This window comes from Chiloscyllium plagiosum, unplaced genomic scaffold (assembly GCF_037043375.1).
Source record: "Chiloscyllium plagiosum isolate Xiang-an unplaced genomic scaffold, Cpla_swu_hap1 HiC_scaffold_26, whole genome shotgun sequence".
In the NCBI taxonomy this organism is placed as follows: Eukaryota; Metazoa; Chordata; class Chondrichthyes; order Orectolobiformes; family Hemiscylliidae; genus Chiloscyllium; species Chiloscyllium plagiosum.
Window position 1 is genome coordinate 41,297,265 of NW_028270164.1, and position 14,272 is coordinate 41,311,536.

Below are 14,272 nucleotides of genomic sequence, written 5' to 3' on the forward strand. Positions count from 1 at the left end.
ATGATTAGCATATGGAACTTGTTACCACATGAAATACTTGAAACAATTAGTGCAGATAATTTAGAGGCGAAGTTAGATAAGCATAAGAGAGATGAAAAGTTTAGAATGTATGGTGGGAGGGACAGGGTTAAATAAATGGTCAGGAGAGACTCATGTGGATCATCACATTAGTATAGACTTGTTTCAATGGTGCACATTCTATGTAATATAATATGAAAAACATATGTGGCTCTTGATTTACAATAAGTTGAAACTATCATAACACTGCTCCGTGATTGAGCAAAACAAAGTCAGATGTTGTAACTGACAAGTCAATACTGATCAAGAAGTGAGGTAACTGCTACATTGTAAATCATTATTGCAACTCCATTTAGTGCACAGCTGTGGTTGCTGTAGAACCAAGAAATATTGCTGCTGTTGAAAGTGTACAAGACAGCAAAACGAATGATGAAGAGTATTTGATTATGAGCGCATTCTCTGTTGGCAACTAATTGATAGAAATCCGTGGCGAGGAGTCGCCTTGGGATTTAATCTATGTAGTACGCCATCTACTTTGATGGCATGTCTACACACTATTAAACCAGCAGTAAGACTACTCTTTGATTTGAATTTCTTACCTGCACAGTGGCACAATGAATCAGAATCGCTTAAATGGAAACTCTGAAGTTTTAGAGATTACTCTTTCCAGGCAAAAAGATTTGCACCAGTTCAAACAACAGAAAAGTTCAACTTTTTAAATTCTTTTTTTTATTTCAATTGCCTGGTCTCGAGGTAAAAAGCTTCAAAAATGATGTTTAACATTAGGTACAGAACGAGAGAGTCCAACTTATCCACAAGTCACAGTGTCATTTATTGTCTTCACATATTACAGAAAACCATCTTGTATTGTCCATGTGCTTCTAAATTTATTATTGACCTAATTAAAATAGAAGTACGATTTATAATGGCTGATGTTCACTTCAAAAATTTAATTTTCAGTGAAATCGCAATCTAAAAAGGTACAATTTTTAAGTGAAAAAATATTTGGTGGAATTGTTTAATACCGCTGAAAGGTATTTTTCATGGGATAATCCAACAACATTTTGGAATATTGCCTCCAACTTGTTGATATCTGCCGAATTTCGGCAAAAGGCATTACATCTGGAAATAACAGCAATTTTAAGTAACATTTGCCTTTGAATACCATGAATACAAAATACCATGTTTTAACATAATGCAGTTTTCTCATTTAATTTTTCTCCAGCTTTTACTTTGAAATTTATTGCATGCTTCTTAGGATATATATAATGCACAACCTACATACAGTATCAAAATATTTTACTATCCTGAGATGGGACATAAAAATGTTGTCCCTATCTACTTTGAAACATCAGTATTATTAGAACATGAATGGATGAATAAAGCACCATGCATGTTTAGGCACCAAACCTCATTTGTTTACTTTGACCATAATGAAACCCTTTCCTATGGAGGTAACAACAATTAAATTAGTGCCTAACCCCTGAACATAGAACACAGACATACCTTGCAACTGATATTGTCACAGTAACTACGTAAATGAAGGAAGCCTTGCCTGCATAACAAAATAACCAAATGAAATTATAGTATTGAAATAATTCCAAATAATGGCACAGTGCTTTAAAGCCCTGAGTAGACACTCGTGTCTGTTTCCTGTAGGTACTATATTGAAGTTATAACCCATTTATTCACATGTCCATGTAGATTTAAAACCAGGGAAAAGTGCAAATGTACAATTACCTGTCCATAAGACAAGAAGAATGTGTCAATGTGAGTACTCCAATTAAAATAAAACCATAAAAGAAGAAGTGATTACAAAGCGTTGTCTTCCACTGAGAGATGAAAATCCAATTGTTTAAATTGTGCAACTGTCACATGTACACCTGCATCTGACACTAAACAGTTGATATGGAAAAGCTAAATTATATGTCGATCACAAGTGATGCATTTTCAACACCACGGCTAAAATATATATTCCTGTTTTCTAGTGTTTCATAACAGACATAGCCAGCAAATAGTGTACAGTGACTACACCAGAAAACCCCTGATGCAAAAAAAATGGTTGAAAGAGGCGACACTTGTTCAGGCTTATATCTATTTTGAATGGAAATGGCTTGGTCCCCTCATCTCTGATAATGTTCTTCTATGAGTAAGATGGAACAGTTGTAGACAATATCTGTGTAAACTGTAAATGTGATTCTAGCTCAGCTTCCATCGTTTACTAGGAAAGAGCTATGTTGATAATTAACAGTTTTTTAAACATTCTGGATTCCAATATAAAACACATCTTACACCAGAGTTTTTAAGAAGCTCTTTTAGTACAAAAATACTATCAGTGTAAACAGCACAATGTTAGAACCACAATGACCAGGTAGTGCATAGCCTATAGTACAAAAGGAAGTAAATAATCTTATTAACAAAACAACATTAACCAAACAGAGGCACTCTGTTTAGATGACAAAAAGACAATATTTAACTAAATGCAGAGTCTAAAAAAATGCATTAGTTTAGCAAAACATACATGATAAAGCTTATTTATTGCATCTTCCACAGACAGAATATTTAATAATACCAAATAAACTGATTTAAAAAGGTTATAACTATATAATTCAAAAACTAATAAAACTGATACTTATTTAAATTAGTATTAGAGTCTATTAGACTAAAAATGTAAATCCTTTTCCCAGATGCCTTTTGCAATCATTGCATTGGCTCAATACACGTGAAAAAAAGACAGTTGGTGGAAGATCTCTTTCAGTTTGAGAATGTAACAGACAAGTCAAAGACAAACATAGTTGGTAATGCACCCAGAGGGCACTTATGCACAAACAAAATTATTAGAGTCTGAAGCAGAGTTAAAAAGTGCATAAATCAGTTTCAGACTTTATTTTCTTTTATATTCCTCATTGTTCTACCTTGCTATCAATTATTTAATGCCAACGTGATTTTCAGCAAATATGCTTGATTCCTTAACAAGACGTCACACAGTGCAAAAATGGAGTGTAAAATAAGAATAAAATGAATAATTCACTCTGGTTTCTTTCAGAACTTTATGTTTGGAATGGATCATTGGAAATTAAACATTTCAATTTTTAAAAGATACGTAGGTTTATCACAAGAAAACCACAAGTGTTATTTTCTTGTGCATTTAATTGCGTGCAATTCTTGCCAGAGAAATTGCATGTAAAGATTTGAGAAAACCTGTCACATTAACAGTCATAGTTTATTCAACATTTAGCTTTCTTTACTTCTACACACCACCAATCCTGACATTATTCTTCAGCTCATGAATAGGCAAGCAACTCTTCCTTGCTTAAGTGCTTGTATTAGTCAATAATAAATCACGAAGTTAATCGATTAATTTGAGACTTTACAAAACTGAATGTCACTTAAGCTAAAGATTTTTTTAAAAACATGTCAGCTTTGATTACAGTAATTATTTTAAAGGTGAGAATCTCCATTCAGATTTTCCGGGAATCCTCCTGCAGAATTGGTTAGTGTGGAATATGAATTATGTGGTAAAACCCTCAATAATTTACTGTGAACAATATATTGGTATCAATTGTGTAAAGTAAGCAGTTATATAATGCTGGAGATCACAGCAGGTCAGGCAGCATCCATGGAGAGAAAGCAAGCTAACATTTCAAGTCCAGATGATTTCATCCATGCTCTCTCTTCATGGATGCTGCCTGACCCACTGTGATCTCCAGCTTTTGTTTTCAGTTCAGATTCTAGCATCTGCAGTAATTTGCTCCTACCTAGTTATATAATATCTGGCCAGTGTCTAATGGAAAATAGCATTTGGCAGTAAAATCCTGTCTTGATCAAAGAAATCCATTACTGCACACTACATATGTAGGTCCCCTGCAAATGTCATGGTCAGTGGTTTAAGAATATACTGTTATTAGTTGCTTGTCCCTTCCTCCTACCTATTTTACTCCTCATTGACATTGATCCCATACAACAGAAATCATCATAAGGACACTTTTACATTTCTGTATTTTATATGGTGATTAGCCTTGTAGACACTACGTTCAATCTTCAAATGGTCAAATTTGGATCCTGAAAAGAACCGCAGTACACATTGTCGACTTAATTATTTTTATATATAGGCAAGCTGTTGTCCTGAAAGGAAGAGCATGGCAATCTCTAGTGAAGTGGAGTGGATTGGAAATTGACCTCAACATCATCAGGATTTGTAGGGATGAAGTAAGGTACTTCTCACTTATGATATCCATCCAGTACTGTTGGAGGGTAACATGGACATTTACTTAGTAGAACAGTGGCCTCAACTTTGATGTATCCTCTGGTCAAACCTCCGCAGTCAACGCTTGCATGAAATAAAAATAGTGGGCTGATTGCACAAAGTAGTGGAGAGCACCTAAAACTCCACAGAAGAGAGGGAATATATTAGAGAAAAGATCAGAAGGGACCATTTGCAAAGGAATAGAACATTTAAAACAATCAAACAGTATCAATAGGAAAACAGATAAAAATTAAGAACAAAATAAACAAAATTCATATCTATTTGAAACAAACAGCAGCAAAACTCATTTCTGGATTTAGGTTCCATGATTTAATCACATCTCAATATTACAAAGTGCCCTGCAAATGTCTTTCCCAGTTTTAAAATCCAGAACCGTGTCAGTCTTCATTATGTCCTGCAACACAGCCCACTGGTCAAATCAATCAGCTCCTGTTCAGTTTGTGCTGCATAATAACTGAACTGACAGCCAATTCCAGAAAGCATCCGCAACTCAGAGCACCAGCCGGACACACCAGAAACCTTTCCATGTTCCCTTCAAGAGAACCAGCAATAATTCTAAAGTTGTAACCATAAAATCAAATTAACAAATGAATGTAAAATATAATCATAAAATAATATCGTAAAAATGTAATACTGCACATTGTGTGAACGTAAGGAAGAATTTCCACTTATGGCTTTACCTGCAATACTTTATGTCTGATGCATAGACTTTCCAGTACTTGGCATCAAAATTGCACTGAATTAAATTTACTATGAACTATAATTTGGACATGGTTGGCTGTGTGAACTTTTCTGGTATTATGCGGTTAGTAACAAAATGGCAAATACCAGAAATATTAAAACAAAACCAAAAATGCAAAGCAAGCATGCTTGGATCTGAAAAGTAGATAACATTTCAAAGGACCCATAACTGGAATTTATTTCATTTTTTTCTCTCTTCAAATGCTGATGGGCTGCTATGTATTTCCAATATGATCCTTTTATATAAATATAATAATTTTGTATTGACAGGAATCAGTAGCAGTGCAGTAGCTGAGGATGGGATCTGGCAGGTAATCAGAAACCTATTGCTCTATCATTCTTGTTCCACTTGTACTACCAAATTATTTGAACAACCCTTTTTAAAATGGCTTATGGAGAATAAAATTCTAAAATTTTCTTGCCTTTATCAATTCAGGACTGATCAGGCAAAATTGTTAATACAGATATGCAAAACATTTTTAAAAAGCTTAAGAACAACATCATAGAAATGAGAGGAGAGAATAAATATTATTTGCATCCTGTGTACCGTTCAGAGACAGCACACAAAGTACAACTGACAAGGCATATGAATGCCCCATGAATGCGTAAAATATTTTTAGCAATCTGTTTGAAGAGGTTACAACATACCTCTTGTGGAGGCTGGGCTTGAACCCAGATCTTCTGACCCAGAGGTGGGGACTACTACCACTGTGCCACAAGACCCTAATAACCAAGTTATACCAAATTGACAATGAAAAGATTTAAAAAGACAGATTTGGCAATTAAGGTACATCTGCTCAACCCGAGACTTCAATACTAATTAGAGAAACATTAAAATAGTTTAATGGCTTCCATTTATGGTAATATTTCACTTGTTTTTATAATGCTATTGTTTCACCCAGAAATCTTCAATTAATTAGATAGAAAGCTTCATTAAAGGTCCTTCATTCATCCCAGTAAACCTACTAGTGTGCATTTTACCACAGCAAGGAAGGAATGCTTCTACAAAACAGTCCAAGACACCAAGCCTACTACAGATAACATTCCCCAAAATCTGACATTTTAATCCTCAACAGGGAACTTATGAATGCATCTTCCAAAGAATTTGATAAGCAGTGTGATAGAAGTGACTTGAAAAAATTCAATTAAATTCTCCAATGAAGAAAGAATTGCATTTATCTAAAGACTTCTTACTTTTGGGGAAAATCTCAGTGTTTCTCACACACTCTTTGAAAGGTGGTAAACTTCCAACTCCAAAAGTGCCACATCAGAAAGAGTTAATGGCTAGCCCTGTAAATTTATGCATGTTCTTAATTAAATACTCTTTGGAATATGATCCTTTCTACTACATATTGTTATGTAGTATAAGCCACATTCATTGCAGCAGTTTATAAAATTTCCATACCCTTTAATTATATCAGAAATTAAGACCAGCAAAGGAGACTATACTTTAGGTATAGTGTACTATAGGGCTCAGCACGCTTAGTACCATGATAATTAAGCAAAATTTTCTTTATGATCAAGGTTGCATTTACTAATTGGAGGTTTTAGTACTGTAAGATTGCAAATTAAAAAATTATTTATTGCAGTAAGTCAGTAGTGTTGCAAATGTATATGCATTCCTACAATTTTCAGGTTTAATCATTATAGTTCTGCTGACTTCAAATTGACACAGCTGCAACCAGCCAACTCAAGGACAGAAGATTAAAAGGAGTGTATAGTTACAGATATTTTATGTACTGTTGCACAGACTTATTTTGGTGAGAATTCAATGTAGCCATGTTAGGTTTTGGTTCTTGGGGGAGGGGGGGTGGTGATAGGGAGGTTTGCAAAATTAAGCTGTATACTGAATGTGCACTGTTTGTCAATACATGTCTTTGTAGATCTCCTGTAGCAGTGGATGCAATGAAGTGTCTGCTTCAGTTTTTTTAATCTTCTGGACAAGTTGCGCATTCTCAGTTACTAGCTGCCGTAAGTCAGCCATTTTCTGGAGGAGCTTTGGGAAAAGGTATTGAGAGTCTGGATGGTTGGTTTGCAAATGTAGACTCAAAGCTTGAAGAATACTATCTTGCATCTCTTCAATCTGTTTTACACTCATTAGCCCAGGACGATCTATATCAAAAGAAGAAAAAAAACAATTTGTCAGCACTTTTTTGGATCGAGACTGATTGCTCTGTCATGCTCAAGAATAGAGTATTTTGCACCTTATTCCTTTATGCTCTTTACTAGCTTATCACTTTCCTTCCCCTCCCACATCTGGAAAACAAGATAGAACCAAAGAAGACAGAGCTTGAATTAAGACAGAGCTTGAATTTTAGGACAACATTCTGAAACTTGAAGTTAAAACATACAGGCTAGAAATCAAAAGTGCAGAAGGCACATGCTGACTGTATTTTACAAATAATTGATTGCCTTTGATGGCAGCATACAATTTAAATAAGGTGGGGCATAGGTAATGTTTAAATGATGTTAAGTGGTGGTTTACTGCGACAGCTTTTGAAGCAACAAGTTCACTAAATGTGAACATAAACCTCAGCCAATGATGTCGCTGAGGGATGAGTGGCTGACTCTTGGTCTTCTCATGTGGACTGAAATTCACCTTGGATTTTTTGTTGCCCTATCTGAAGGGTGTCTAGAAAAATCAAACACGGAATAGCATTGGAATTAAGAGTTAAAACTAAAAAATTGGCAGCCAGGAGTCAGGTGATGGTAGTTTTCCCTATCGGACTCATACGCTTTAATCATTGATCGCATAAACACCAAGATGCCCAAATTGAAACAATACAAACTTCACTTAAAGTTCTACAAACCTAGTCAGACATCTAGTATTAGACACAAGCATGCATTTTCACATAACAGTGACTTTTCCAGGCTATCAAATTGTAGGGAACTAACCGACAAGGCATGGACCAGTTGGACCGGAGGGTCTGTTTCTGTGCAGTATGACTTCCTTTTCACTCACAAAATGTTTAATAAGGGTTTGGGAATAGTGAGCAGAAGAAAGAATCTTTTTGATTGTCTCCCCCACCAACTCTGCTAGTCCAGAGGCTCCAGTGAGATGGGGAAAGGGGAAAGAAAATGCATTTCTACAAATAGAAAAGTACTGTGCAAAATTTCTCATTAAGAGGAAACGGTTATGACATTTCAATGTTCTGTTTGCAGACCATTGTTCGGGGGTGGGTTAGTACTAGTATGAAACGTAATTGGGAAAATTGCTCTTTGACTGTATAGGCAGGTAAACCTGACCCAGTTACGAAAGCTATTTATTGTTAGTAGCACCGCACCAGTGTGAAAACATACTGATATTATACTCTGTGGTAATGGATATCACCACATATCCTACAACCAGAACCAAAGATGCCTCCAACAGGTTTGCTATTCCAGATTTAACATTATGTTGTTCCAAAAATTAACATCTAACATCAGTATTCAAACCTAATGCACAGTTTTCCCCCAGGATATATACAACTCTCAGCTTTATTATGCTGACCTCACACTAAATTTCAGTGCAGTTATATTGCTTGAGGCTTGTGTTTTCAACTATTTTGCATATAACCTTTCTTGGAAAACCTTTACATTAAAATACACTTGTCTCTTTCACAGATTAACATCAGAATATTAACTCAAGTTCATCTACAAAGTCAGTGAAAAATAATATTTATAAGAAAACAAGATTGCATTTTTTAAACAAACATTGAACAAGCAGTTTGTGACTAATATACACTGCAACAATTAAATAACTTTTAAGGTTTATCAGGAAAGGCTTGGACTTTCTTCACTGGAATGTAACAGGTTGAGAGGTGACCTTATAGAAGTTTATAAAATAATGAGGGGTACAGATAGAATTAATGATAGTTGTCTTTTCCGCAGGACGGGCGACTTGAAGACTAGGGGGCACACTTTTAAGGTGAAAGGGGAGAGATATAAAAAAAGGCATGGTAGCAAATCTTTTTGAAACAGAGAGTGGATCAGGTGTGGAATGAACTTCCTGTGGATGTGGGTACAATTGCAACATTCAAGAGATGTTTGGATAAATATATGAGTAGGAGGGATATGGGCCAAGAGCACTCAGGTGGCACTAATTTAGTTTGGGATTATGTTCGGCATGGATGGTTGCTTTTCAGACTACCAGCCTGTGACCAGTTGCGTACCATAAGGAATGGTGCTGGGTCCACTAATTTTCACCATTTATATAAATGATTTGGATGTAAACATAGGAGGTATAGTTAGTAAGCTTGCAGATGACACCAAAATCGGACATGGAGTGGACAGCGAAGAAGGTTTTCTCAGAGGAAGGACAATGGAATCTTGATCAGATAGCCAATGAGCTGAAAGAGTGGCATATGGAGTTTAATTTATATAAATGCAAGATGCTGCATTTTGGAAAGGCAAATCAGAGCAGGACTTATACATTTAATAGTAAGGACCTGGGAAGTGTTGCTGAACAAACAGACCTTGGAGTGCAGGTTCATAGTTCCTTGAAAGTAGAGCTGCAGGCAGATAGGATAGCGAAGGCGGCATTTGGTATGCTTTCCTTTATTGGTCGGAGCATTGGGTATAGGAATTAGGAGGTCATGTGCAACTGTACAGGACATGGGTTAGGCCACTTTTGGAATATTGCATGCAATTCTGCTCTCCTCCCTATCGGAAAGTTGGTGTGAAATTTGAAAGGGTTTCGAAAAGATTTACAAGGATGTTGCCAGGATTGGAGGATTTGAGCTATAGGGAGAGGCTGAATAGACTGGGGCTGTTTTCCCTGGAGCATTGAAGGCTGAGGGTGACCTTACAGAGGCTTATAAAATAATGAAGGGCATGGATAGGATAAATAGACAGGTTTTTTTCCCTGGGGTGGGGCGAGTCCAGAACCACAGGGCACAGGTTTAGGGTGAGAGGGGAAAGATATAAAAGGGACTTAAGGGGCAACTATTCACACAGAAGGTGGTCCGTGTATGGAATGAGCTGCCAGAGGAAATGGAGAAGAAAATGGTAGAGCATTTAAAAGGCATTAGGATGGGTATATGAATAAGAAGGGCTGAGAGGGATATGGGCTAAGTGCTGGCAAATGGGACTAGATTAGGTTAGAATACCTGGTCGGCAAGGATGAGTTGGAGTGAAGAGTCTGTTTCCGTGCTGTACACCTCTATGACTGGTTGGACTGAAGGGTTTGTTTCTGTGCTGTATAACTCAAAGTCAAAGCTTTGAAATCAGCTCGTGGCTCAAGCAGTAAATAAATCACATATTGCAGTTCAACTCTAAACTTTTATGGAGACAACCTATGCAGTGAAAGATTCACGTTTATGTTCTGGTCAGTTAAGTTATTTGATTACATGCTGTCAGTGTTAGACTCTTAAAGAATTTGTAGTTTTAACAGAACAACTCCAGACTCAACTGACAGGAGTTGATGACCATTAAACTTTTATCTGAGAACGGGGTTCACACGACTCTTACAATAGTGGTAGAGTCCCTACCTCTGGACCAGAAGGCCTGATTCAACTCCTATATGATCCAGACAAGTGTTGTAACACAGTGCTTACTAATGGCAGGAGTTAGCAAAGCATACAAGTTAATCAAGTTAGAAGGGGTAGCTACAATCAACAAGTGCAAAGGGACAGTTTCCACAGCAGTGTGTCATCGAGCCAACCAAGGAACAGTCTATCTAGTAATGGGTAATGAGACGGGTATAAAAAATAACCTAAGGATAGGAAGTAGTGATCATAACCTGAAGAAGTTAATATTCAGTTTCAGTTGAGAAACATGATCAGAAACAAATGTCTTAAATAAAGGGAATTATAATGAAATGAGAATAGCATTAACTAAAGTGGACCGGGTAGATGGATTAAAGAAAAGACACTTTAAGGAGATAAGGCATGATTCTGAGCAAAAATATATGCCAGGAAAGGGGAAAGATTCTAAAACCACGATAAACCAGTTTAACAAGGAAGTTAAGGAGAGTTTTAAGTTGAAAGACAAAACAAAGGAAGCAAAAGACAGACCCAAACACTGGGATAAATTCAGAATCCAAAGGAGAACTAAAAAGATAATAAAAAGAGAGAAAATAAACTAAGAGGGCAAGTTAGCAAAGAATAAAAAAAAACTGACAGTAAGAGCTTCTTTAAATATATACGAGAATAGAGAGGTCAAAGTAAACACAGGCCCCTTCAAAACTGAATGTGGGGAGGAAGTTATGGGGAACAAGGATATGGCAGAAAGTTTGAACATCAGCGCTTTATGGTAAAAGGCACTTTGAACATCAAATTATTACTAAAGAATACAAAGGAGGAATTAAGTACCATCACCACCACTACAAGTAGTATTAGACAAAATTAATGGGACTAAAAACAGATTAGTCCCCTGTTCATGCTGCCTTGCATCCTTAAAAAAAAGTAGCTACAGAGATATTGGATGCATTGATTGTAATTTTCCAAAACTCCTTGGGCTCTGGAAAAGTACTGGGAGGATTTGAAAGCTACCAATCCCACACCTTTATACAAAAAGAGAGGGAGACAAGATGTGTTTAACTATGGGACAATTAGCCTAACATATTTTATTGGAAAAATGTTGGAATCAATTAAGGAAGTAATTGCAGCACATTCAGAAAATTGAAATCTATTCAAGCAGAGTCACCATTTAATGAATAGGGAAATCTTGTCTAATTTGTTAGAGCTTTTTGAGGAAGTCTCAATAAGCATGGAGAGAGGGGATCCAGCAGACATGTCATATATAGACTTCCAGAACATGGTTGACAAGATACCTTACAAAAAGGTTAAGTCACAAGATACAAGCACACCCATGGTGTTGGACATTGTATATTGTTATAAATAGAGAATTGGTTAATGGGCAGGAAACAGGTAGGTAACCTTAAGCCAGTAGAGATCCCAAAGGATCAATGCTGGGATCGCAATAGTTTACAATATATATTAATGACTTAGAAGGAGGAAATGAATGTACTGTAGCCAATTTTGCAGATGACACAAAAACAGGTGGAAAGGCAAGTTCTGAGAAGGATACAAAAAGTTTAGAAATATTGATAGGGCAAGTAAGTGGGCAAAAAGTTCACAAATAGAGTATAAACTGGGAAAATGTCAAATTGTTCATTTTGGAAGGGAGAACAGAAGAACTCTATTATACAGGCACTTCCAAAAATTGATTGGGTGAGACTGCTCACAGGTAAAGGGATAACTGGCAAATGGGAGGCTTTCAACAGTAACGTAACAAGAGTTCAAAGACAGTATGTTTCTATAAGTGTGAAGGGCAAGGATAGCGGAGGTAGGGAACACTTGGCAACTAGAGCTGTTGGGGGTCCGGTCAAGAGGAGGATGGAGACATGTCATGTACAGACAGCTGGGATCGAGTGAATTCTTTCAGGAGTATAGAGGGAGTGGAAGTACACAAAGGGACAGCAAAAAGGGAACATGGATAGCTTTGCCAGATAATGGTTAAGAAGAATCCAAACAGATTCTACAAATACATTAGGAGCAAGGGAGTAACTAGGGAGTGAATAGGGCACCTTAAAGATCAAAGAGGCTATCCATGTGTGGAATGACAGGAGATGGAGGAGATACTAAAAGAATACTTTGCATCAGTATTTACTGTGGGAAAAGATATAAAAGCTAGTGAACTTGGAGAAATAAACGTGAAATCTAGAAAAGAGTCCACATTACCGAAGAGGTGATGCTGGACACCTTAAAACATAAAAATAGATAAATCCCCAGGGCCTGAGCAGGTGTCTCCAAGGACATTAAGGGAAGCTGGGGAAGCAACAGCAGAGCCCCAGCAGAGATATTTATATCATCGATAGCCACAGGTGAGGTGCTGGAAGACTTTAAGAAAGGTTGCAAGGAAAAACCAGGGAACTGTAGACTAGTGAGCCTGGCATCAGTGGTGGGTAAACTGTTGGAGGGGAGACAGAGAGACAGAGAGACAGAGAGACAGAGAGACAGAGAGACAGAGAGACAGAGAGACAGAGAGACAGAGAGACAGAGAGACAGAGAGACAGAGAGACAGGATTTACATGCATTTGGAAAGGCAAGGATCGATTAGGGATAGTCAACATGGCTTTGTGCATGGGAATATGTGTCTCATTATTTTGATTGAGCTTTTCTTAAAAAAAAAAAGTGACCAAGATGATAAATGAAGGAAGAACGGTAAATGTTGTCTATATGGAATTTAGCAAGGCCTTTGACAAGGTTCTGCAGAGTAGACTTGTTAGATCACATGGAATCCAGGGAGAGCTAACCAACTGGATACAAAATTGGCTTGACAGTAAAGGACAAGGTGTGATAGAGGGGTGTTGTTTGGACTAGAGGCCTGTGGCTGGCAGTGTGCTGCAAGGATCGGTGCTGGGTCTACTTATTTGTCATTTATAGAAACAATTTGTATGAGAATTTAAGAGGCACGGTTAGTAAGTTTGTGGATGATACCAAAATTGATGGTATACTGAACAGTGAAAAAGGTTACCCAAGAGAACAAGATCTTGATCAGCTTGCCATTAGGCCAAGGAGTGGCAGATGGAGTTTAATTTAGATAAATATGAAGTGTTGCATTTTGATAAGACAAACCAGAACAGGATCTACATGTCAAATACAGAAACCTAGGGGCGCAGGTACATAGTTTATTGAAAGTGACGTCACATTTAGACAGGGTGATGAAGGCGGCATTCAGCACGCTTGCTTTCATTAGTCAAAGCATTGAGTAGGAGTTAGGACGTTATGTTGTGGCTGTACAAGACATCGGTGAGGCCACTGTGGAGTAATCGTATGCACTTTTGGTTGTCCTGCTATTGGATGTATGTTATTAAACTAAAAAGGGTGTAGAGAAGATTGACATGAATGTTTTCCATACTGGAGGGTTTGAGTTATGGGAAGAGACTGGATAGAGTCAGATGCACAACATGGAAACAGACCCTTTGGTCCCACATGTCCATGCTTACCAGATATCCTAAACAAATCTAGTCCCATTTGCCGGCATTTAGCATACATTTTCCTAAACCCTTCCTATTCATATACCCATCCTTTTTAAATGTAATTGTACTAGTCTCCACCACTTCCTCTGGCAGCTTATCCCATACTTGCACCACCTTCTGCATGAATAAGTTGCCCCTTAGGTCCCTTTTAAATCTTTTCCCCGCTCACCTTAAACCCATGCCCTCTATTTTTGGACTCCTCTACCCTGGAAAAAAAGACTTAACTATTCGCCTTATCCATGCCCCTCATAAGTTTATAAACTTCTACACGGTTACTCCTCAGC

At 37.2% G+C, this 14,272-nt stretch overlaps 1 protein-coding gene across 4 annotated transcripts in view; it reads right to left on the bottom strand.

Annotated features, from left to right (window-relative positions):
* Positions 1-820: 820 nt before the first annotated feature.
* ppardb (peroxisome proliferator-activated receptor delta b) overlaps positions 821-14,272 on the bottom strand; it is a 93,652-nt gene continuing 80,200 nt past the window's right edge. For 3 of the 4 annotated variants that reach the window (XM_087973648.1, XM_087973649.1, XM_087973650.1), the window contains 2 exons: positions 6,898-7,138; positions 821-4,840 (listed from right to left, as the gene is read on the bottom strand). In XM_087973648.1, coding sequence (XP_087829774.1) covers positions 4,708-4,840; positions 6,898-7,138 — 374 coding nt within the window. In that variant the 3' untranslated portion in view covers positions 821-4,707. Of the gene's footprint in view, positions 7,139-14,272 lie in introns of all 4 variants that reach the window. The other variant, XM_087973651.1, reaches the window with a different exon arrangement.